Source organism: Gymnoscopelus braueri (genome assembly GCF_963280865.1).
Source record: "Gymnoscopelus braueri genome assembly, chromosome: 13".
NCBI lineage: Eukaryota > Metazoa > Chordata > Actinopteri > Myctophiformes > Myctophidae > Gymnoscopelus > Gymnoscopelus braueri.
In genome coordinates, this window is record NC_137615.1 from 14,751,562 (window position 1) to 14,775,267 (window position 23,706).

General features: G+C 43.8%; 1 protein-coding gene across 4 annotated transcripts in view; it reads right to left on the reverse strand.

Moving 5' to 3' along the window:
* Nucleotides 1-1,175: 1,175 nt before the first annotated feature.
* cyth1a (cytohesin 1a) overlaps nucleotides 1,176-23,706 on the reverse strand; it is a 69,316-nt gene continuing 46,785 nt past the window's right edge. For 3 of the 4 annotated variants that reach the window (XM_080447871.1, XM_080447869.1, XM_080447870.1), the window contains exons 2-13: nucleotides 22,319-22,401; nucleotides 17,636-17,700; nucleotides 15,380-15,446; nucleotides 15,131-15,249; nucleotides 13,669-13,749; nucleotides 13,294-13,406; nucleotides 11,664-11,812; nucleotides 11,103-11,214; nucleotides 5,953-6,029; nucleotides 5,503-5,571; nucleotides 4,733-4,887; nucleotides 1,176-3,548 (exon numbers count right to left, since the gene is read on the reverse strand). In XM_080447871.1, the coding sequence (XP_080303997.1) occupies nucleotides 3,470-3,548; nucleotides 4,733-4,887; nucleotides 5,503-5,571; nucleotides 5,953-6,029; nucleotides 11,103-11,214; nucleotides 11,664-11,812; nucleotides 13,294-13,406; nucleotides 13,669-13,749; nucleotides 15,131-15,249; nucleotides 15,380-15,446; nucleotides 17,636-17,700; nucleotides 22,319-22,401 (1,169 nt within the window). In that variant the 3' untranslated portion in view covers nucleotides 1,176-3,469. Of the gene's footprint in view, nucleotides 3,549-4,732; nucleotides 4,888-5,502; nucleotides 5,572-5,952; nucleotides 6,030-6,801; nucleotides 9,482-11,102; nucleotides 11,215-11,663; nucleotides 11,813-13,293; nucleotides 13,407-13,668; nucleotides 13,750-15,130; nucleotides 15,250-15,379; nucleotides 15,447-17,635; nucleotides 17,701-22,318; nucleotides 22,402-23,706 lie in introns of those variants that run through there. The other variant, XM_080447872.1, reaches the window with a different exon arrangement.

Consider the following 23,706-nt stretch of genomic DNA (forward strand, 5'->3'; position numbering starts at 1 on the left):
TATACATTAACCACTTCAGCCCTACAGTATATACATTTTAGCCATTTGAAAATAGCCGATCTACAAGCTCACAATGCGTCGCGATGCAAGACATTGTGAGCTTGTAGATCTGCTATTTTCAAAAGATTTGCATACATGTTATACATTTGAAAACTTGTGAAATGGGACATTCTGCATAATGAGTACTTTCTACTTTTGGTACTTTAAGTAAATTTTTATACCAATACTTCTACATTGCATTATTGATACTTTTACTTAAGTAAAAAATTTGCTAACTTTTCCCACCACTGTATGAAGCAGTGGTTTTCAAACATTTTAATTTCAAGGTCTGTTTGATATGCATTAGGCCACGGATCCCCATTTGATATACATCTTTTCTTTTAATGTAATTAATAAATAAATGATTAATTTAATTTGTGTTCATTTAACTCAGACAGGGTATACAGTACATGGAACCAAGGGTCCATTTGGTTCTAATTATACACTGTCAGAGAGTTACACGACCATAACGGTCTATTTGGTTCCTATCAATCATTTAGCTGAGTTTGTTTGGTTTAAGATGAAAGACAACAATGACGCAAATTATGACGAGAGTGCATATTTACACACACAGAGATACATTAACACTCAGGACTTGCTGTGCTGTGACATACACGTTGAGATTACCATGTTGCATGTATTCCCCAACTGCAAATTTACAACAACCCAAGCTCAAGACTTGCATACTGTTGCTTAGCAACTGGAATCTCTGAGGTGCATCCAATAATATTCAATGTGTTGAGACATCATTTGCTTGTTTGCCACAATGGCCAGTGGATGGATGGTCCATATTCCAGGATGCAGGAACCAGGGAGGGATGTTCAACACTTGTACTGCACTGCCACCTTGTGGAATGATTTAGTACAGCTGGCACCATTGTGGGGCCCCCATAGCTGTAACTAGCAGATACAAAAGATACTAAGCTACACAGCATATTTGTAGCTTTGTATCTTTATCTGAAGTTGAAACCAGCTCAACTTATTTGTAGTTTTGTAGCTGTTGTAGCTTTCGTAGCAGCTACAAACGTCGGATGTTTCTTTGTATCTTCATGTCACTGGTGTCCATTGAAAAAAGAATGGTAGCCTGTATCTTTGTTTCTGGCAGTGCGAACGCAGCATAAGAGATTATACAGTCAGTATCTGTGACACAGTTGTCTTTTATTTCAGCTTGATTACATGACAATGATAGAAACTTCAAAATAAAACACTATGAAACAGAAGATAAAGCAAAAATGGCACTCTGCTACAACTAACATACTGCTACATGAACTGAAAATTAAAAATTAAAAAAACGGAGGCAAATACCCGCTATACATTTAAGTATATACAACTTTGATAAATAAACCAATACTGTCTAGAATTATGATTGTTTTGCATGTTGCATTTATCTCTCTGTAACAGATACACAGTCAAATCTTCATTGGTGTTGATTTGACTCAGAAGGTACACATGTATAAAATGTAACCAAAATGGATCCTCGTGGCTCCATTTGGTTACATTTTGTACCCTCTCAGAGTTACAAATGGATAAAGTAACTCAGAAGATTTTCCTGTGTAGACGACAGAACCCATGAGAAAAAAAACATACATGTTTTATCCACAATTGAGAACATGTTTACATTTCCTAGGCGGCAATTGTACTTGAACATACAATTATTTCCTATAGTGAAACAGCTTTGTTTGTTGACAAAGACGACATGTCACCTGTTATTGAGCACTCACCGATTTGGAACCCTCTGGTTTTGACAAAACAGTCATTTGCGCACGGTGTATTTTGGTTTGCCACAGCGTACATTCCTGATACAGTAGGTTTCTTTCATTGTGAGCCGATGCCATAATATATACTTTTACACGAGGAACGGCTCTGAACTGAGAAACATCGGTGCGTTGCGTGTACTGCTCTCAAGCATCCATAATTATCGGTCACGAGCACACGAACCTGAAGCTTAGAAAACAATGGAACTATTATTTCCATCCATTTTAAGGTACAGTGTTGCACAATGCTTAATGAGGTTGGCCCGTGGGTCGAATTTAAACGCGATTGGTTCTATTATTAAGCAGCCTAGACACCTACCGGTTACTCGGCTGAGAAGAGAGTACTTTTTGTGAATGACTGTTGCTAACCAGCAGCATTTCAATCACACGTCAACGAGAGGCAGACACGGTCCTGATAATTAAATTAGCTGTTGTCTGTTACAAGGAGAGACAGGTTGTGTATGTGCACTTGTAATATACAGGATGAGAGAGAAGGCAAAAAAAAAAAAGATTTGCTAAGAGAAAACATGAAGGCGTACGGGGGGCCAGACAGCTCTGATTTCCAGACGCCCAAAGCCCCCCATAAGATCCTGCATAGAGGCCTACGGTGACAGACACTGCTCTATCCAAGGGAATCCCTAGGATGCATTCCCCAGGCCTTTCAGGAAATCAACAGTGAGAGACATATCCAATATTGTTCCACCTGAACAACCATGTCCCCTAAACTGCAGTCATCAAGTCCAAATATTTACGGTTAACGTTCAACTTGGGACACAAACAAGGCTTCAACTTCCTGTGTGGTTGTCACACGCGAACATGATCCAGATGCATCCTGACACAGAATATTCTAGAACATTGTGACAATCTCCTGAGTGGCTTTTTTTTTCTCCTCTCCTTCTTCTTCTTCTTCTTCTTCTTCTTCTCGTCAGAAAGACCTTTAAAAAAGTTTTGACTTTTCTATAAAATCACAAACGGTTGTCAAATGTCTCCCCATTCACCCACCCCCTCAGTTTTCCCCACACACAATCCTTTGTAAAAGCAAAAAAAAAAAAAAGACTCCTCAAAGAGGGATCCACAGTGAAAGCTGTAAAAATAGACACACATCGCCCAAATATAATAAAGCACACGAGAAAAGGTCTTTGCTTTTCTAGTAAGAATATTTTGGTTGGGGGAAGCCACCCTCCGTCAGCCCTGCTGAGTTTAAAGGATACATTTGTAGCGAGGTGACTGCCGGTGTGTTTGCATGTTCTCTGCATGTGAGTATGGTAAACAGAGTTCGTGTTTGGTAAAGCATGAGGACAAAGGGTTTTTCTTTTCTTTTTAAAGGGGAATTACACGGAGGGAGAGTGTAAGACCCCCTCTTGCCCACAGTATATACGCAAAAAAAATAAACAAAGATGAGAGAGTGAACATTCAGACAGTAGGGTGGGCAGGCTTTGGTCCTGTATCTAGAAACCCAGGCTGTCTCTAGAAACCCAGGCATGCTTCCTGTTTTGATGTTGCCAGTAAAAGTCCCAAAGCGAGAGCGGTGTATCCCGGAAAAGCCCCCTGCTGAGCCAGGGCCCCGCCTACCCCAGCTGCCGACAAGTCGGACCCCCCTCAGCGGTGAGCAGAGCGAGCAAGGTTCACCAGAGTCCCAGAGTCTGTCAAGTGCAACGTGGGGAGAGCTGTGCTGCTCTAGTGCCTCTTCATGGACGAAACCTTCTTCTTCCTGGCAGCCAGCATCTCGTAGAAGGGGTCCCTGCTGATAGCAGCTCTGTAGGAGTTAGAGAGAGAAGGAGAGAATCAACTTAAGCCGTCTTTGGCTGATTCAAAGTGGATTTTCGTTAAGTGGTTGATTTGCTATTATGTATTATCAAACCGATTATCCAATATTGGTTGAGGTATGGGAATTTTCCTTAAAGGAGTAGTTCACACCAAAAAATATTTTCTATCAATTACACATTCCTAAACCATTCCTGTCGCATTCCTAAGCCAATAATTTGATGACCGGGTCATCAGTCAGTAGGAGACTCAGTAGGAGACTCTGCAAGTCTCCTGCCTGAGACTTCGCCGGTCATCAAATTATTGGTTTCGGAATGCAACAAAAAAAAGTTATCTCCATGAATTAAGGGGCGGCCATAGCTGAGTGGTTAGTGAGCCCGGCCCGCCTAGGGAGCCAGAGGCCCTGGTTGCCCCAGGTACGATTCCAGGCCACGCCAGCATATGTGTCGATGAAATGAAATTTGTCCCTGAGCAAGACTCTTAACCCCTAATTGCTCACAGGCCCTCATTGGAAACAAGCCCGCAAGGACTTTCATGAACGTCCTGTTAAAAGGAAATATCCTTATCCTAATTCAAGGCTTTATGGGGTGTGTAATTGATAGATTTTTGGTGAACTACTCCTTTAAGGAGGTTAATACACAACCATTCTGTTCAGATTTCTTTCACAGGTTACTGAATGGTTTGATGAGTGTGAAAATAACATTTAACAATAATTATGGTGCTTTTCCATTGCATATAGCCAGCACTCGACTTTGGTTTTCCATTAGGCAAAAGTACCTGGGTGCTTTTTGGTATAAACCATAGACTGTAAAAGGAAATATGGACAGAGTCACCATAAATACGGTTAGCAAACTTTTTAAACTAGCTATACAAAGAAAAAGCACCATTTAAAACAAGTTGATCCGAGATGCTGTAGTTGCCGTTTGCGGTGAATGAAGAAGCTTTTTAACAAAGCGTTTTCTTAATTTCTTTTTCTTTTTTTTCTATGCCCTGATTTCACCTACTTTTTAATTTGACCCTTTAGCCTAGTAGGGTTGCATGTAATTGTTTGGTTGCCTTTGCTGTTTTATGCCATGTTTTCAAACCCTGTAGCACTTTGAGATATGCAAGAATGTAAAGTTTGTTATAAATACAATTTTATTATCATTATCATTATTAAGCCAATGAAGGACTTACTTGATACTGCCCATCCATTCATCCTTCTCCTCTGTGCTCGGGGCAGAGATACGGTACAGGGTGTGTTTGCCCTCCACCACGCGGCCGTCCGCCTCCGTCTTACAGGCCTTGATCACTTGGTCCTTGTTGTCGGGGATGAAGAGCTCAAAGCAGTTCTACAACAACGTGGAGATGAGGGAGGTTAGTAACCAGGACAGGCTCAAAGGGTGATTTGTACTTTAGTTGTGCGCTGCATATCGTTGCTGTCGGGCAGAAACCTCCTATCTCCATATTTTTACTTTTCGTGTTTCTTTCGTAAATTAACACCCCTACTTGATCATACTACAGCTTCACACAAAAGCATCAAAAGTCTATCAAGCTCGAAATCTACAAGCTCGAAACGTGGCGCAAAGGGACGCGTTTTGAGCTTACTTACTTTTGATACTTTTGAATTTTAATCCTGAAAAGTAACAGTTTTGCACATATGAGGATTCCACCCGACAGAGACAAGTATAAATCAGGCATAATAAATTATTAATTTCCCTGGTAAACAGGCGTGTAAACCTATCACAGCCTCAAAATACTGCAAATACTGTTTAAACCTCATCTGAATGTGTTAGTTTTAGTATCAAGAGCTCAGTCATGCAATCAGCTAAATAATTCAATTATGTCTGTTCTTCTTTCTTTCTTTCTTTCTTTCTTTCTTTCTTTCTTTCTTTCTCTTTCTAATCCGCTTATGTTTGGATCATGTATTGGTCCTTTAAATGGGAGTTGTGTCCATAACATCTTACCGGCTTCTTATCCTCCACTTCCCTGATGCTCAGGTTCTCCAGTGGGATGATGCCCCGGGGCTCCTTGTCCTACACGAGGACAAAGTAGACAAAGGCAGGTTAAAGTGTTGTACACACATGCACCATCACTGTCTCACACCTGACCATTTTGGGACTCTAGCTCAGGGATTTCAAACCTTTTCATGTCGAGGACCCCCAAATAAATATGTAGCCTATTTGGTCGCGGACCCCCATACAAAATGTGTTTCAAAAATATTCAAGTTTTTCAAGATAAAAAAAAAAAGCAGATCTACAAGCACAGGTGTTGCATTGTGGCGAGTTGTGAGCTTGTAGATCGGCTGCATGTAGTGGTTGAACTGATTGTGAAGTTATATTAACAAATTGGTCTGGGGACCCCCTTCAGTGGGTCCCCAGACCCCACTTTGAGAACCACAGCTGAACTGTACTTACTGTGGTGTATTCAAAGTAGTAGAGACAGTTGTCTGTGAGGATGAACCATCTCCTCTTCCAGGTTTTTACACGTCCCCCTGCAAAGCAGAAAGGCAGCGTCAGAGAGATTCAATGGATGGAGAGAAGAGAGAGAGAGAGAGAGAGAGAGAATGAACGCCAGGCAGCGGAGGGCAGAGCAGCAGACAGGCAGACAGATGAATGGACAGACAGGCGGATGGCGGCTCCGGAAGAACACTCCATTCCCAGATTGAATGCATACTATGCCCCAGGCAGTATCATGACACTTTGCACATGGCTCTTGAAGTAACACTGCATCCAGTTATCTGATGGGGTTTTTCGCTTTATTAGAACGTTCTTGACACCTCTGGGAATTTTTCCTTTAAGGCATTCAATCCGGGAACATATCTGTGTCATTTTAGATTTCTTTGGCTGTTCAAAAATAGCAGATATACAAGCTCATAGTATGAGCTTGTAGATCTGCTATTTTAGAAAAATAATCTTGAATATATATTTTTTAAAGCGAACATTTGTAGCGCAGCACTCGGTGCCGCACTATGAGCTTGTAGATCTGCTATTTTTTAATAGCCAAAGTATAAAATAATGGTTATAGTTCAAATCTAAAATGACACAGATGCGTTCTCGTATTGAATGGGTTAAGGCAAAGCCAATGAATCTAACCTAATCTTGGAAGAACATCACCAAGTACATTGTATCTCCAAGGATCACAGTGATGATAAAAGCGGATGGATAATGCATTGACCACTTATGACCAAGCATCACAGAAGCTTGATTATAAGAACGTGTGTGTGTGTGTGTGTGTGTGTGTGTGTGTGTGTGTGTGTGTGTGTGTGTGTGTGTGTGTGTGTGTGTGTGTGTGTGTGTGTGTGTGTGTGTGTGTGTGTGTGTGTGTGTGTGTGTGTGTGTGTGTGTGTGTGTGTGTGTGTGTGTGTGTGGATGCCATAGAATGAAGCTGTAGGTCTTTGCTAATGCCTAGTTTTGTCTGAAACCCGAGTGGCCCCTTTCACTTTGTCCTGGGTCTCTTTTAGTTAGCCGGCCGCCGACTCAGCAAGAACGGCCTCTGTCAGAACAGTGCAGCGCAACAACGATCAATAGGGCAGTATATAGATCTAAAAGCTATATGTGCTTTGCACTCTTTGAACCTAACGAACTACGACCGAAATCAAGCCGTTACATTTTGGACTCATAATTCACAACACCAGGGGTGAGTAAAGAGGTCTTTTCGCAGCCCGTTATGCGCAGTGGGAGCTCTCTGGTTAAGTCGGTTGCTCGTTACTCTATCGATGACCTCTTGCCCCTGGTCTGTCACCCCCACTTCCTGTGAGAGGGGGAACCTGATCCCACTAGCAGATGGCACACACCACCCCCCCACCCCCCCATGTTAAGGAACGACGAGGTGCCAGCAATTTGAGCTTAGTAGTGCCTGAAGCTATGCTCAACTAAACTATAGGCATCTCACACTGGAATGACCCGTTTTTTGGTTTCGATGAGTAGCTTTTGAAAGTAGTGAACGGGTTTGGTTCTCAACATACAGGTCGTACAGTAATGTATTAAGCCATGGGCAGACCATGATCACACAACAACCTATACGTGCTGTGTGTCTAAAGAGCACAGAAGTGGCGAAAACCCCTTATATATACTTTGTTGACCGGGGTCCTCCAGGGGTCTGTACTTGTTCCCCTCCTTTTTTCCCTCTACAACAAATCTCTTTGGAATAAATAGCAGATCGACAAGCTTGAGAGCTTGTCGTCGCTCGACATTGTGAGCTTGTCGATCTGCTTTTTTCACTGAACGTAAACCTATTTCTAATTTTATTTTATATTTGGCTGTTGTGATATGTCCAGAATAAGGTCGCTAGGGTTCATGTGGACAAACCACCACCAGTGTTAGTAGTACAAAGTTACATGTGAGAAACCCCATCTACCATGGCAGAGAAGCAGAACGCAGTGGAAGTACTGCACAGCAAGTACCAACTACTACAGCACACTTGTATCATCATATGACAGCACGTGGGCACTGTGCATATGATAGCCCATCACGCCACAGCGGTCGTGATAGAGGCCTGAAAGGTCAAACAATCTACGTTTAGTCAACGTGCTATGATCTACACAGTCATCATCGGCGCACTTCACTCAGACGGAGAGAGAGAGATCTCTACGTAAACCCCACCCCACCCTCCACCCCACAGGTCCGGCACGGCGTGGACTCTCCAGCATGTCGGAGCACACAGCAGCAGACAATGAAACACACATGAAGACACAAAAAAATGGCAGAATCACACAGCTGATGAAGAGTTGACTGGGGTTGGATGTTGTGATTTGATTTGATGCCCACAGCACTTCCTTTATTTAAAATATAAAAGAGAAAAAGACCCCACCCCACCTCCCCACCCTTGCAAAAAATGTCTCCCGAGACAAAGCGGGATGTCCCGGGAGGTTTTCTGGAAGGGCACAGAGGAGGATTACCAGACTGAAGTGGAGTTCAACGGAGGCAATCGCCCATGCAAGGGGTGGACAGCAGGCTGGGCACGTGTAAGGCTATAGGGGGGGGGGACCAGGACTGCTTGGAAATTAAATGATAGCTTCTGCTTTTTGTAGCGATTAATTAAATCAATAATAAAAAATGGTCTTTTGTCATGTCTGAATTAGATATTTTGACAAGAAAGATCTAAGAATCTATTTTGTCTCATTGAATGATTAGAATATCATTTCACTGACATGCATGGCCACAATGCACCAATCATGTGCAATAGAAATATTGCTTGAACCCAGCACCCCCCACTTCTTCACACTCGCCCATCCTCTGTTCTTCCCACATGCCCACAGCCACTCCACAGCAGTCCAGTTCAGTCCGATACCAAACATTCCTCTTCACATCCATTAACAGCATGACAGCTAGAGAGAGAGAGAGAGAGAGCAGGGCCGTCTTGTATAAGGTGCAGTATTCCCTTTCCACCCCAACCAGAGAGCAAACAACATTTTTCACCATGAAATATAGAAGCAATGTTATTATGGAATAGAAGCATGATCAATCAGCATGGTCTGGTAAACTTTAGTTGTGCTCACTGTGTGGAAATGGGGGGGGGGGTATAGTGCAGCTCACCAAAGATTCCAAAGATATCGATCACCGCGGCATAACAAAGAGAAGGTCAAAATGGCTGGCTAGAGTGGTCACAAAGCAAAGACCCCCCACCCCCCCCCGAAGCAGAGGGGTGCCGAATGCACCTGGCCCCCGCCCTGCGACCACTCACAGAGATAAAAGAGCAGCACGTGGACAAACCACCAACTCAATGGGAGACCAAACAGACAAACAAACAATGAAATTTAAAACGACTTTAAGTCAACGCAGGGGAAAAAAAAATGAAATAAACACAATAAATAAATAAATAAAACCCATACAATGTAAAAAAAAAATAAAATGAGGAAGAGAACAGAAGCATGGCGGACCACCAGAAGCACCTGAGAGCTGACAGATGGACTAGTTTTTTGGGAAGAGCAGGTGTACATACCTCCTGAGGAAAGACAACAGCCAAAATCATGGGAACAAACAAACAAACGAGGAGGAAAAGAAAACAAACGAAATCAAATTAAATCATAAGAAATCGAGGCACCACAATCTTTGCTACACTTATTCCAAGGGGGCGTCGATGCACTGCTTTACAACTCAAAGCTTTCATTTCAAATCCTTTATTTTTCTCCTTCTCTTTCCTGTTGTTTGGGTTTTATTATCAGCTGTTAATTTCTATTAAACTCCACCAGAGGGAGCTGCTCTGCACAAATGGTCCGGTTTGCACCATGTTGTGGACGCTGTAAAGCACTGCATTACATGGTGCCCCCACTTGGATTCCCATTATGTTACATCCAATTATTTTTACCTTCCACCCGGGATTATTAGACTCAACTCTCCCAGTCTGAGACCACTGGGGGAGGAGAGACAAAATGGTGCTTCTTCATTGGGAGCGGTTGTACAGATTCACAGTGGTTGGACATTTCAATAGGCTCTATGCACAGCAGCCATATTGGAAAGATTGTACACTCTGCTACACCAGTGGGTCTCAAAGTGGAGTCCAGGTGCCCTCATGGTTCCTTGAGGGGGTTCCAAATGGCCCCTTACGGGTGTGTAACTATGGGAGTGTACAAATGGAACCAAATGGACCCGTAAGTTATGGGGGCTCTTGAAATTGAAATGTTTGAGAACCACTCCACTCCACTAAATGGAACAGAGCTTTAAAGGTATAGTTCACCCAAAAAACTCCGGTAGAATACACAAAGTAGACTCTTTGAGTCTCCTACCGGAACCGCTGCCGGTCATCAAATTATTGGCTTAGGAATGCGACAAAAACAAAAAAATATGGGGTGCCTAATCGATAGGAAAAAAGTAATTTTGGGGGTGAACTATCCCTTTAATTAGTATGATTGGTAACACCTATGAAGGAAGCGGCCCAAGTTCTTTCCAATATGGCTGCTGCGCATAGAGCCTATTGTGGTTGAGACGTTTGCGTGGGTCTTAGCCAAGTTCATTGTGAATCTTTACAAACAGAGAGAGATCCCAGAGGGAAACAAGAGGTTTGGAGAGAGAGGAAATCCAAGGTTGTGCTTGCATGAGGACAAATGGACCTGTATACTTATGCAAGATGAATAAACAACAGACATCCTTTAAGGACTCTTATATTGATATGTGGACAGTGAGTTTGACCGGTATACAATTTGCGGAATTCGGATACCAAACTCTATGTCTATACGTCCGGATGTCTTTGTACGTGTAAGTGTGTGTGCATCAGAGAATGTATGATGAACATGCCTACTGTTGAATAATTTAAAAGACACCACATGTGATGGTCTGATCTCAAGGCTGCATTCATTATACATTAGGCGGGCAAGAGGGCTCTTCAGATGTCTCAAGTCAAGTGAGTATTCGCGCACGCACGCACGCACTCACACACACACTTCGAAGTCAGCTGGCCTCAAGCGGACATAGATAATTATGGTATGCGGGTCGTTTCGCAAACCCAGACTTAATTCACCAAACATTTGCTATGCTGTGAGTAATCAAAGACGGGTTAATCTACTGTACGAGCTGTTTTACACCGATAAGGAACGGAAGCTGTACATAGTCTTTCTTGTGCTCCTCACCCAGTTTGAGCAGCCAGCCCTCTCTGTCGGGGTTGAAGAAGGTGTGCGTGAGGTCGTTGCCGTCGTCCTCTGGGATTTTGAACGGCTCGTTCTTGATGCTGTCGTACAGGTTCTGTTGGGGAGGGGATGAAAAGGTTCAATGTAAGCACAGACACAGCAGGCCCGAAGCCTGATCTACACTTCGTTTAATAGCTGATCTACAAGCTCTGTCAGAATGAGACGAGCTGTACGTAGTTTATTTTCGGCCTTGAAATTAGTAATGAGATGCTATTTGATTGGCAGTTATACGTGTTTTTCGCCCGCCTTTGAGTGTCCTTTGATAACCTTTAGTTTTATGTGTGCCAGGTTTAGCGACTACAAAAGCCGCGCAATTCTTTTGTGAATTCACCCGTCAAGAGTTACATCACTACCAGATTTTTGCCGCGTATGTGCAGGCCTGAGCGAGGATCATGAGGCCTTGAATTGAGAGATGACACGTGGACACAGTCCTGTTCTAATCATTAGAACAGGACTGTAGAATCAAATGAACCGGACGGGAGGTGTGGGCATCACGCCACCTACCCTGAGCAGGTCTTCAGGCAGGTCTCCCCCGTCGTTGATGCCTCTGTTCATGGAGATGAAGCGCTCCACCGTGGGCTTGTCCTTCACGTTGGGGTTGTGGAGGCTGGTGTTGAGCATGATGATGGCGAACGATAGGATGTAACAGGTGTCTGGAGCACGCAAACACACACAACACGCACACACACACACACACACACACAACACAGATTGCATGGTCAGTCACACCTCTACCCACACCAGTGATATTCAAAACACAGGTCTCCAAACACCGGCTCTTTTAACACATGCACCCCAAACTAGGTTGGTGTGTGTGTGTGATAAGCAATAAGCCATGGTACGAAGGCCGTACGGTGTGAAAAGCGCAGACGTTGTAATGCAGTGTTTAAATATGAATGTGAATTACCCGAGCTGAAAGGATTGCACTTTGGGGACCCATAGTCATACTGAGAGAGAGAGAGAGCCAGAGAGATAGACGATGCGTCGTTGGTGGGCGGGGAAAGTGGGCCGGGGTTGAAAGGTCACGCGTGGGAAGAGAAGTATAGATGTGTTGTTCTGTGTGCGTGGGGTTGTGTTAGTGCGGTGTGTGTACTGTATTGTGTCTGTGGGTTTTTGTGTTTTATGCTAACAGACAATGTGGTCTGTCTGCGCATGGCTGACACAGCAGCACTTTTTATCGGGACCCGGGCCGTTAGGCTGCTGAAAACGCCAATGCATTATTCACACCCATCTGGCGCGGACGTTAAAGCTCCCGCCAGAGAGCCAGACACCCCTCTTCGTGGACACGGGATTTTAGCAGACTTTTGTATGTGTTAAATAACCCATTTAGACCTGAGGCCGATTCTACAAATCGTCTCTGTCGGGTGGAAACCTCATATGTCCAAAACTGTTACTTTTCAGGATTCAAATTCAAAAATGGCAAAAGTAGCAGATCAACAAGCTCAAAACGCGTCGCTTCGCGCCGCGTTTCGAGCTAGTAGATCTGCTACTTTAGGTGCTTTTGTGTGACGCTCTAGTATGATCAAGAAGTGCTTTTCGCTCTTTGTGTGTAGGCCTACTTTGATAACTTTTAGTTTTATCTGTGCAGGTTTAGCGTCTACAAAAGCAGCGCAATTCTTTTGTGAATTCGCCCCTCAGAGTTACATCACTACTACCAGATTTTTGCCGTGTATGCACGTGTGAGGAGATGATGGCACGTGAACACAGTCAAAGCGTGTCATTTTATATTTTAGCATTGGTTTAAAAAATGGTATACAAGTAGGGCGAAAAACACAAAACGTTAGAACATGGAGATAAGAGGTTTCTGCCCGACAGCAACGAAATGCCTTCTAAACTATTTTCTGAAAAACCTATGTTGCTATAGGCCTATATAATAGCTCAAATCTAAAATGACACAGGTGCTTTTCAGGTCTAAATGGGATAAAGCGATGGCGATAACGACTCCCGTTCACGTCCCGTTACATATCGGTACAACGTGAGAGGAGCAATCCAAGAGGCTACATTGGAGGCTACTTCAGGAGGAAGCCACGTTTGCTGGATATAGAACTGTGCCCGAGTTATTTTAAGGGGAAATCTTTTCAGGGACTCTGTGTGCATGCAGTGAAGTGGTGCAGTATGTAACCTGGAAAAATACCTGTGGACTGGAAAACTCCAGGGTTGCACCGACAGTAGCGCTGGGCGAAGGATTCCATCATGCGGTCGATCTTCTGGGCTTCTCCTGGGAGCCGGAAGCTCCACAGGAACTGTCTGTAGGGGGGGACAGGTTCCACATTGCAGGCAATAGCTTAACCACCGTAATGTATCACTGTGACAAAAATACTCATCTGACTAACATATTTCTATTCACCTCAGGTGTTTAAAGTACAAATTTTATGTGGTTAGCGTCAACCACTATGATAGATATGGTAAGCTGTCTTAATGTTTAATCAAGTAATGAAAATTGTTTGCATTAAATGTTAAAAAGGCTTGCCATACAAGTGCTGGGTTTCTAGAGGAGGTGTTGTCTTACCTTAGAGCCTGAACCAGGTTGAGGTCTGTGAATTCATGAAGCTCCACAAAGTCATGCAGGACTTGGAGATTGAAGTCATCTCTATATTGTGAACAAAGCAAAAGAAATACTTTTTTTACTACCACTACATATTATTTACAAGACGTGTTTTCAGTAACTTATTTTCTATGGACAATTTTGAGTTGACATAAGTGATATTATGCACATCTCAGTTAAAAATGTGTTAACATCTTAAACCCAAATATACTTCATTGGCCATGGTGCCCCAGGGGTCCATGCTTGGCCCCCTCCTTTTTTCCCCTCTACCCCTAGTAGTTATAGGATGGGTAAATTCAGAGGACAAATTTCACGTACGTGCAAATATACGGCGACAAAAAAACACCCCAAGGAGTGGGGACTATTCTATCTATGGTCAACAGACTGACAGCCCCCCCCCCCCACCCCCCACTGATTTATCATCTCAGTTTCATCATGACATCACTGCTGACATCATGGCCTTTGGAGTGAATGATATGTCCAGCGGGACGTTGGAACCACTCTGAGGACGTCTCACTGATGTATGGTCACATCCAGTGACCAGTGCTGCTGGGCTGCATCCTTTGTCACTACAGTGGTTCTCAACCTTTTCTGGATCAGCGCCCACTTCTCTATAAGCGTTCGCGGCCCACCCATCTGACCACTTCACAATTTTTGGCCTCTTTCTTAAATTATTTGACAATTTGGCCAATGTTTGACCAGTTTTTATAGTTTATTACTTTTGACGCAGTAATGGTCTTTTTTCTTTTCTTTCTTTTTGAGGTATTAAAAAAGTCTTAAAGGTCCTTAAATTGTCACTTCACGGTCATCTGGGGACCCCCTGGGGGTCCCGACCCACAGGTTGAGAACCACTGGGGTAGAACACCTACTGGTTGACAAGTAGTGCTGACTGAAGCTCATGAATGCAATGTCTCCCCAGGCCTCTTGGGATGAGCAGTAGAAATTTAATTTAAGGACATAAAAATGATGGATAGCGACTTTAACTGTGATAGTGTACAAATGTAAACAAATGGGACCGAAAGGGTCCATTTGATCTCACAGTTACAAAAGGATAAACGAACACTGAGGATATTACTGTGTAATTGTGCGATTCAGGAATGGATAAGAAAATCAAAAACATATGGTGGCAGTCGAGTAACGGACGTGCCTCTCTTGAGGTCGTCTAAATGTGAAAAGGATGGGGCGTTGCCTGACCGAGAGGAAACACACTAGGACGGAAACTATGCAATCTGGAAGTGGCTCATCTCCGCTTCATGCTCTCGTCGAACCACGCAGCCAGACGGACACAGACGTGAACGCACGCAATCGCACATTTGCATGAGCACACATAGTGGGAGACAGAGGCAGAAACAGAGAGAGAGAGAGAGAGAGAAAGAGAGAGAGAGAGAGAGAGAGAGAGAGAGAGAAACGGTGTCATCGTCCTGACCTCTCTCCCAGGTAATCTCCGATGGCGGTCTTGTTGAGGCCCTCTCCCTTATAGAGGAACTGAGCGATGTCATCGCTGGTGTTCTTCAGCAAGTCATTCTCTATTAGGAACAGGATCCCCTGAGAGAGAGACAGACAGAGAGAGAGAGAGAGAGAGATTGAAGTACTGAGGTTATAATCCTGCTTTCCTGATTAAATAATAAATAGAGTCACATATGAATCAAAATGATCTTAAATAATGAAGTCTTACCTTCTTGGGGTCCATGTTGAATTTCTTGCGGCCCATGTTCACCTGTTTATTCCTCTGCATGTTCTTCCTGGAAGATCAAAGTACGACGTTTGGTTTGTTATAATGAAGAACAATCTGGATTGAAGATGATGTGTGACAACGTTTGGTCTGAGAGTGACTGATAATAATTGTGATGTCGTTTTATCATCCTATTAAATATAAATGCATTTATCATCATATCTATTATCTGGATACAAATGATTACTAAAAAACTAAAATCAATCAAGCTCAAACAAACAAATCAATCCAAAATGGATTCCACAAATCAATGTCATTGATTTTCTATCAACTTATTTTACAAGATGGGCCCAGTCTTGTGAAACAGTAGATGAATGTGCTTAAAGGGATAGTTCACTCAAAAAATGATTTTTTTTTCCCTATTGATTAGTCACCCCATGGAGACTTGAATTCATGGATATTTTTTTGTTATGGCACATTCCACACAGCCAATAATTTGATGACCAGCGGACCGGTAGGCAGCGGTTCCGACACAAAGGACACTCTTTGTGTCTCCTACCAGGAACCGCTGCCGGTCATCAAATTATTGGCTTAGGAATGTGACAAAAAAACAAAACAATCTCCATGAATTCAAGGCTTTATGGGGTGTGTATGTGTAATTGATAGAAAGAAAAGTAATTTTTTTGAGTGAACTATCCCTTTAATTCCATGGGAGTATCTTTTCCCCCTGTGCAGCGGTCTTGTTCTCATGGACCACCGATGACAAAGCACCGATAAAGATAAAGCATGACATCACGCATTAATGGAAAACGGCTCATTTCTCAGGCCTGTTTGACTGCCTCGGGGGGTCAAAGTGCATTCCTCAGACTCCGTCGTCACCATGGTTACGTCACCTTCACCAAGACCGCTGGGAGGTCAGCGCTATACTTCTACCCAGCATTCCTTTTGCTTTTGTCCGGAACGCTCCGTCCGCCACTCGGCAGCAAAACAGATGTTCAGACTGAACGCCGCTGAGAGCGAGAGACGCAGACTGTAGCCATCACGTGTTGTCAGCGGTGGAAAAAGTACTCACATTTTTTACTTGAGTAAAAGTATCAATACTGCGATGTAGAAATACTCTGTTGCAAGTAAAAGTTTTCAAATGTATAAAATCTTTTGAAAATAGCAGATCTACAAGCTCATAATGCATTGCATCGCGACGCATTGTGAGCTTGCAGATCGGCTATTTTCAAATGGCCGAAATGTATGTAGGGCTGAAGTGTTAATGTATGTTTTGTAATAATAATCAAAATCTTCAAAGTGACTAGTAACTAAAGTTTTAAAATAATTGCGGTGGAGCAAAAGTATAATATTTGCCTTTGAGATGTAGTGGAGTTGCAAGTAAAAGTACTGAAAATTGGAAATACTCCAGTAAAGTAAAAGTACAGTACTTGAGTAAATGTACTTAGTCACTTTACACCACCATGAATGCAGAGGACAAGACGCCGCTGGGAGCGAGCGGCGCAGACTGTATAGCCGTCACGTGTTGTCTCCACAGTAAATGTACCAGACGAGACTCACTGCGATCGCAATCAACCGTAATGGAACGGATGGAATCTTTACGGAGGTGATGGAATCCCTATCCACTGGAGTAACACCGACCCCCCCCCCCCCCAAGCACTCCAGACCCCTCCCTCCTTCCCCCTGGGACCCCTCCATTGTCTGCACCTCCCCATATACACCCCCCTGCATTATTCAATGAGGCCTCCCATCACGGAGGGGGTGTGGTTGATTAAACATTTAAACGCCCTTAAAAGCATACCCAATTTGGGGGGGGGGGGGGGGGAGTAGTGTGTAAGGGGGAGGGCTGGCTGGTCCATTTGACATTAATAATTGACGGGATCAATTTGGTAAGTTAATAGAGGACAAACAACAAGCCAATTTAGATGGCCACCGGGTGATAGAGAGAACAGAACGTGTGAGAGAGGAAGAAGGACTGAGAGAGAGACTATGGGCCCTATTTTCGCCAGCGCCTTACCCATTATCCCTAAACTTCTTTGCCATTTTTGTATCATTTTTTAAAACATTTGACACGTTGTGAGCTTGTAGCTTGGCTATTTGAACTATTTGAAAATGTTTTTAAAAATAGTAAAAAAAATGACAAAGAAGTTTAGGGCTAACGGGTAAGGTACCGGCGACAATATGGCCCATTATGTGTTTACGTGTGGTGAGAATGGTGCGTTTTGTATTCGTGTGGGTCCATATCTTGTTCCTCCTTACCTCTCCTCGGCAGAACCCAGGTTCTCGATCTCACTGGTGACTTCTGCTATCTCATCCTTTAACCGCTGAAGACAAGAGAAGGAAGAGATGTGTTAGAGCGATGATTTCAAAAATAAAAATAAAACTCGAAAATCATATCGAGACCATGAGTTGTCTCATTACCGGTCAAGCCCTGTGTGGGAGATATTATGGAAAGATTATGACCGATGCAAAAGGGCATGCAAAGCGTGTAAAATAAACAAGAGAGCTTTGCAAAGCGATAGGCCACGCCATCTCTGGTTCATGTTGGCCAGTTTGTGTTTGTCTGGGTTGCCAGGTGGCTTTTCTTTTTAATCATGCAAACAAACACCAGGGCCGAGCTCTAAGCAGCTCAACAAACACAGTCACTTCTCAGGCTCCTGACAAGACTGGGGACTTATGTACTGTACGTACACCGTGGTGTAGAGTAACTAAGTACGTTTACTCAAGTGCTGCACTTAAGTACAATTTTGAGGTATTCTTTTTACTTTACTGGAGTATTTCCAATTTTCTTTACTTTTACTTCTACTCCACTACACCTCAGAGGCAAATATTGTACTTTTATTCTACTACAATTATTTGAAAACTTTAGTTACTAGTTACTTTGTAGATTTAGATTATTATTACAAAACATACATAAACCACTTCAACCCTACATGTATATGCATTTCGGCCATTTGAAAATAGCCGATCTACAAGCTCACAATGCGTCGCGATGCAACGCATTGTGAGCTTGTAGATGTGCTATTTTCAACAACAAAAAATTATACATTTGAAAACTTGTGAAATGCGACATTCTGCACAATGAGTACTTTCTACTTTTGGTACTTTAAGTACATTTTGATGCCAATACTTTTGTAGTTTTACTAAAGTACATTTTTAATTCCGGATCGCAGTATTGATACTTTTACTTAAGTAAAGAAATTGAGTACTTTTACCACCACTGTACGTGGGGCCAAAGCTCTTGGGGCCACTCAGCCACTTCTCACACAGCCTCCACCATTTACCATAGATTCACACAGCGACAATTTTGCTCTTATATTATGCCTGGGAATGGTAAACACTAGCTCCTTCGGGGTGGGGGGGAAATGGCCGTGTGAATACGGTCAATAGTTGTTAACTGATACAGACATGCACCGATCCACTCTGTTTCCGAGACAATCCTCATTCTGAATCAGATTAAGGGCCTGGGCGAACATTCGGGAATGATCTCGATACAAATGGAGTATAAGAGGGTAAAATGTGATTATATTTTGCGGTGCGTCTTAGAGATTAATGACATGGGGGGCAGAGGCGGTCGATTGAGCCCGGGGCACCGGCGGTGCCAGGCTGGCGCTGCACGGGCACAGAGAGAGAGAGAGACGGGCGGGGGCTGGGTTCTGTAGCGGGCACAAAAATCCACGTTGTGGAAAGCGGTGATGTCATCGCGATCGAAGGCTGGAGCAGTAGGCGATAATAGAAGAGCCACAGGTGAGGCAGACCTTGGTCTTTACTGACTATGGGATGATTGGGATGATGAATGCGACAAAAACAAAAAAAACTCCATGAATTTCTTGGGTGAACTACTCCTTTAAGAAATATAACTAACCACTCAAGACCTACATACTTCATTGTACATCAAGCTATCTAAGCTCAACAACGTGTCACAATGCGACTTGTGAGCTTGCAGATCTGCTATTGTCGCTGAATGTTCGGGTAACTTCACTGAACTGTTTGCCTGTATTTGCCGACATTGTGTGTAATTTCGCTGAATGTCCGCTTTAATCGTCTATGATGACATCATGCCCAGAATAGCAACGCTAGGGTTCATACGGTTCAAGGATCCACCCGCTAAGGCTCTCCATTCACAATAACCAAACACAGTGTTTTGCGTATATACTATAGTGCTGTCTGATGCATAACAACAACACACCACAGGGCCAAAACCTCTAAAAAGGAACATGTGTGCGCTCAAGGCCCCGGTCGCAATCACAACACATTCCTCAGATGCTTTGCCTCCGCAAACAAAGGCTGTGCTTGTGCAAGCGGAGGTGTGTGTGTGTGCGTGTGTGTGTGTGTGTGTGTGTGTGTGTGTGTGTGTGTGTGCAGGGGGGTGGGTGACATGCAGAGTCAGTGAAGAGGAGGTGTTCTGGGGGGGGGCGTTGGGGGTCAATAAGGAGGATGAGGAGGAGTGGGGTGGGTGTGAAGATCAGGGACAGACCCAGGGAGGAGGGGAGCGCCTGAGCTGGGCAGGCTTGACGGTCAGTGGTGGTGGTGGCCACGCACGCCAGAGCTCATCTAAGGAGAGGAGGTGTTAACCCATTGAGACCTGAAGCCGATTCTACATGTCTCCTAAATCTCAACAGTTTTCTGAAAAACGTATGTTTCTACATCAGTGGTGCTCAATCTTTTTCATGTCAAGGACCCCCAAAATGATATGTATTTGGCCGCGGACCCCCATCAAAATATTTAGTTCCAGGGACCCCCCAGAAGCAACGATTTGAGTTAAAAATGTTCGCTTTAAAAATATATATATTCAAAGATTTGCACACATTTTCACGATTTTTCAAAAATAGCAGATCTACAAGCTCGTAGCGCGGCACTCGGTGCCGCGCTATGAGCTTGTAGATCTGCTATTTTTGAATAGCCCAAAGTGTAAAATAATGCTTTTTTAGCTCAAATCTAAAAATGACAAAGTTCCAGGTCTTAAATTACACCTCCAGTGTTTATGTGTCAGGGGGGGCCAGCGGAAGCTGGAGGAGAGGCCCCACTGCAAGGCCACATCACTGGCAGAGCTTGGCACTGGTGTCGTCGTCCCCCCCCCCCCCCAAGGCTGTCATGTGACTTACATGGTTGATTAGCAGAATGACAGGCCTGACCTTAGCGAGTAGGAACTTATCGGCACGCCACACAGTAAATAAATTGACACTGAAGATTTTTTACTGTGTATGAAAGGCATTTTGACGACATGGTTGACTGACAGGCTTGACCTTAGCGAGTAGCTCGAGGGACGAATCGGTACACAACACAGTAAAAACCTGGGTGGTCATTTAACTCTAGAGAGACTGTAAAAAAAATGACTGAAATCAATTGCATTTGGGTGCAATTTTACAAAATAGTCAAATGAACACTGATGCTTTTACTGTGTAGGTTCACGGCAAAGTTAAGCAAAGTTTGTTGTTTACCCAGGGTGTTGGACTAAGTTAACACTTATTTACAGCCAGGCCCTGCATGGCAAGGGCGACGGACAGGAAATTAAACAAATCACAAGAGGGAAATTCAACCTTGCTAATTTGAATCCCGGGCCAGAGTCTGGCAGAAATGGCAGCGTTAATGACAGGCATTTCAACGGTTCTAAATCTCCCTTTATTTCTAATACTGCAACTCAAGCATCTCGCAACGGAACAGCTTTAGAGCAGAGGCCCCATTCCGACAACATATTACGACATATTACATGGCTGCATGAATAAACATCGACGCTCCGCTTTAAGGACGCGGAGCGCTCGGGTAGGAAATGCCTCGCATTCCGCCGGGGTCGAAACATTTGAAAGGACTTTTTTTGGAAAACAGCGGAAGATTTTTTTGGACAGAGGCGGAAGAAATCTAACTGGGAGGTAAGTGTTTGATGAAGCCGCAGAGGAGTTGTAGCTGGAACTGGCGGGGGTCAGCCAAATGTCTGGGCCTCGTCTGGGCCTGCAAGGTCAAAACAGGAGATGGGGGGGAGGCCTCGCCTCCACCTTCAAAAACTCTCTAAATCTCCAAGTTGGTCATATTAGAGGGTGGAGCTCATCATTCTACTATAATGATTGTATCTTAAAGTAGATAATTACTTTGTATCTGTGAGGCATAAATTAGATTTTCAAGCATGCAAGCTTGTACAGTCGCAAATAAACTTTAAGCAGCCGGGAAAGTTTCAAAAATCTATTCGAATCCACCCCTTCGGCTGGCTTAAAGCAGCAATCCTGTATCTTTGATGTCCTGTCCAGGATTTGAACCCGGGTCTCCTTCTCAGACAAGAAGCAGTACCACTTGGCCTAGGGGTGATGATGTGCTTATGAGATTCAGGCAGTATTACTTGTCAACAAGTATAGGTGTCCTACTCGACACCAGGGTCTACGTTTCTCCATGGAAGAGTAGGGAGACCACATCCAACCACGGCAGTACTACGTTATAATGTATTAACATACTCTAATAACGGTTTGTTTATTAAAATCAAGTGCCGTGCTATGAGCTTGTAGATGAGCTTGTAGATCTGTAGAAGTTTTTTAAAGCGAAAATTTTTAACTCAAATCTTTGCTTCTGGGGATTCTACAACAGTTTTTTTTTAAACGTACGTTGCTATAATATCAGTGGTTCTCAAACTTTTCTCATGTCAAGGGCCCCCAAAATGTTATGTATTTGGTCGCGGACCCATCTCAAACTATATTGTTCGAGGGACCCCCAGAAGCAAAGATTTGAGTAAAAAATGTCCCTTAAAAATATATATATTCAAATAAAAAAAGATATATATTCAGATTATTTATTATAGATTTTTCTAAAATAGCAGAATAGCAGAAATAGCAAGCTGAGCTTGTATATCTGATATTTTTGAATAGCCAAAGTATGAAATATGGATAAAGTGGTTACACAGATGCGTTCCCTGTTTGAATGGGTCAAACTAACATTTTTGCACAGTCACAGCCTTACCTGGATGTCTTCCAGTAGCTCCTGTTTGCGCCGGCGTATGTTCTCCAGCTCCTGCTGTTCCTCTGGGGTGAGGTCGTCAGGCACTGGGGAGAGAGAGAGAGAGAGAGAGAGAGAGAGAGAGAGAGAGAGAGGGGATGAAACGTCAGGTCAGATCGGCACCCGAAAATATAATTCACCTTCACCGCTCGCACTGATGCTATCTCTATTCCCCAAGGAGGAAGGCACGGTATCTTAGTACGCACACAGAGAACAATATATGCTGCAATAATTCCCCTGATACCATAGGGTGAATGAACACCTGAGGCAAGGGCTGTGGATCTCAGCAATGGAAAGATAAATAACAAAAGAGAATGTGTTAAAGTGTGTGTTTTACGGAGGAGAGGAGAGGAGAGGAGAGGAGAGGAGAGGAGAGGAGAGGAGAGGAGAGGAGAGGAGAGGAGAGGAGAGGAGAGGAATGCCTCACATGAAAAGATGAGAGGATACTGTGAGGTCAACCAGGCAGCCAGCCAGCCAGCCCGCCCTCTGTTTACAAACAACATGGAGAACATCCGTAACGGAGAAACACTAAACTTCCAAGTTTACCGCGTTCCAGAGCCAATTCTCTACGCCTTCTACGATCCACCAGTCTTTGCACGGCCCATAATATAAGGGTCATATGATAAGGGTGTCCCATTCTGCAGAGAGGACATGATGATGATGTCAAAGAGCAGACGCTTTAGAAATGGTTTCCTTCAGTCTGTCATGTATACAAGTCCAACTTATGCATCATATATACTTGCACCGCCTGTGCCGCACACCGAAAATAGCCATCTACAAGCTCACAACAACAACACGTCGCACTGCAGCATGTTGTGAGCTTGTAGATCGGCCATTTTTCAGTACGTGACACCAGTGCACAACAGAGTATAAATCACTCTTTAGGGTCGTTGAAGGGACACTGTTTGCAACAGCAGGGTACAGCTGCTTTGAGAAAGAATCACTTTTGACGCACTGCCTGTGGAACTAAACAAAATAAAGATCGGCCCAGAGAAGCGACGCGACACGCAGCGTCAGAGCCAGAGCAGCATTAACGTGACAGGTCTAAAAAGCAGCCTGTCAGTCTTCCTGTCTCTCCTAAAGCAAAGGGCTGTCATTATTAGCGTTGTGCAAAGGACTCCGGGGGGAGCAAAGTGTCCTGATTGATGAGCCGCCGCCGTGTGTGTAATGGGGTAACGCAAAGCCAGGCAAACAAGCGCTACATGCCCAGCACTTCCTCTAACACAAAGTGACACGGATAGGCAGTAGCGTGAGTCATCGGGAGCAACAGCATCGGATGGGTCAAAGAGGCAGCAGGAGATGCTGCCGATACCAACTCTCCTGTTTACGCTCACACCTGCTTTACTATTTAC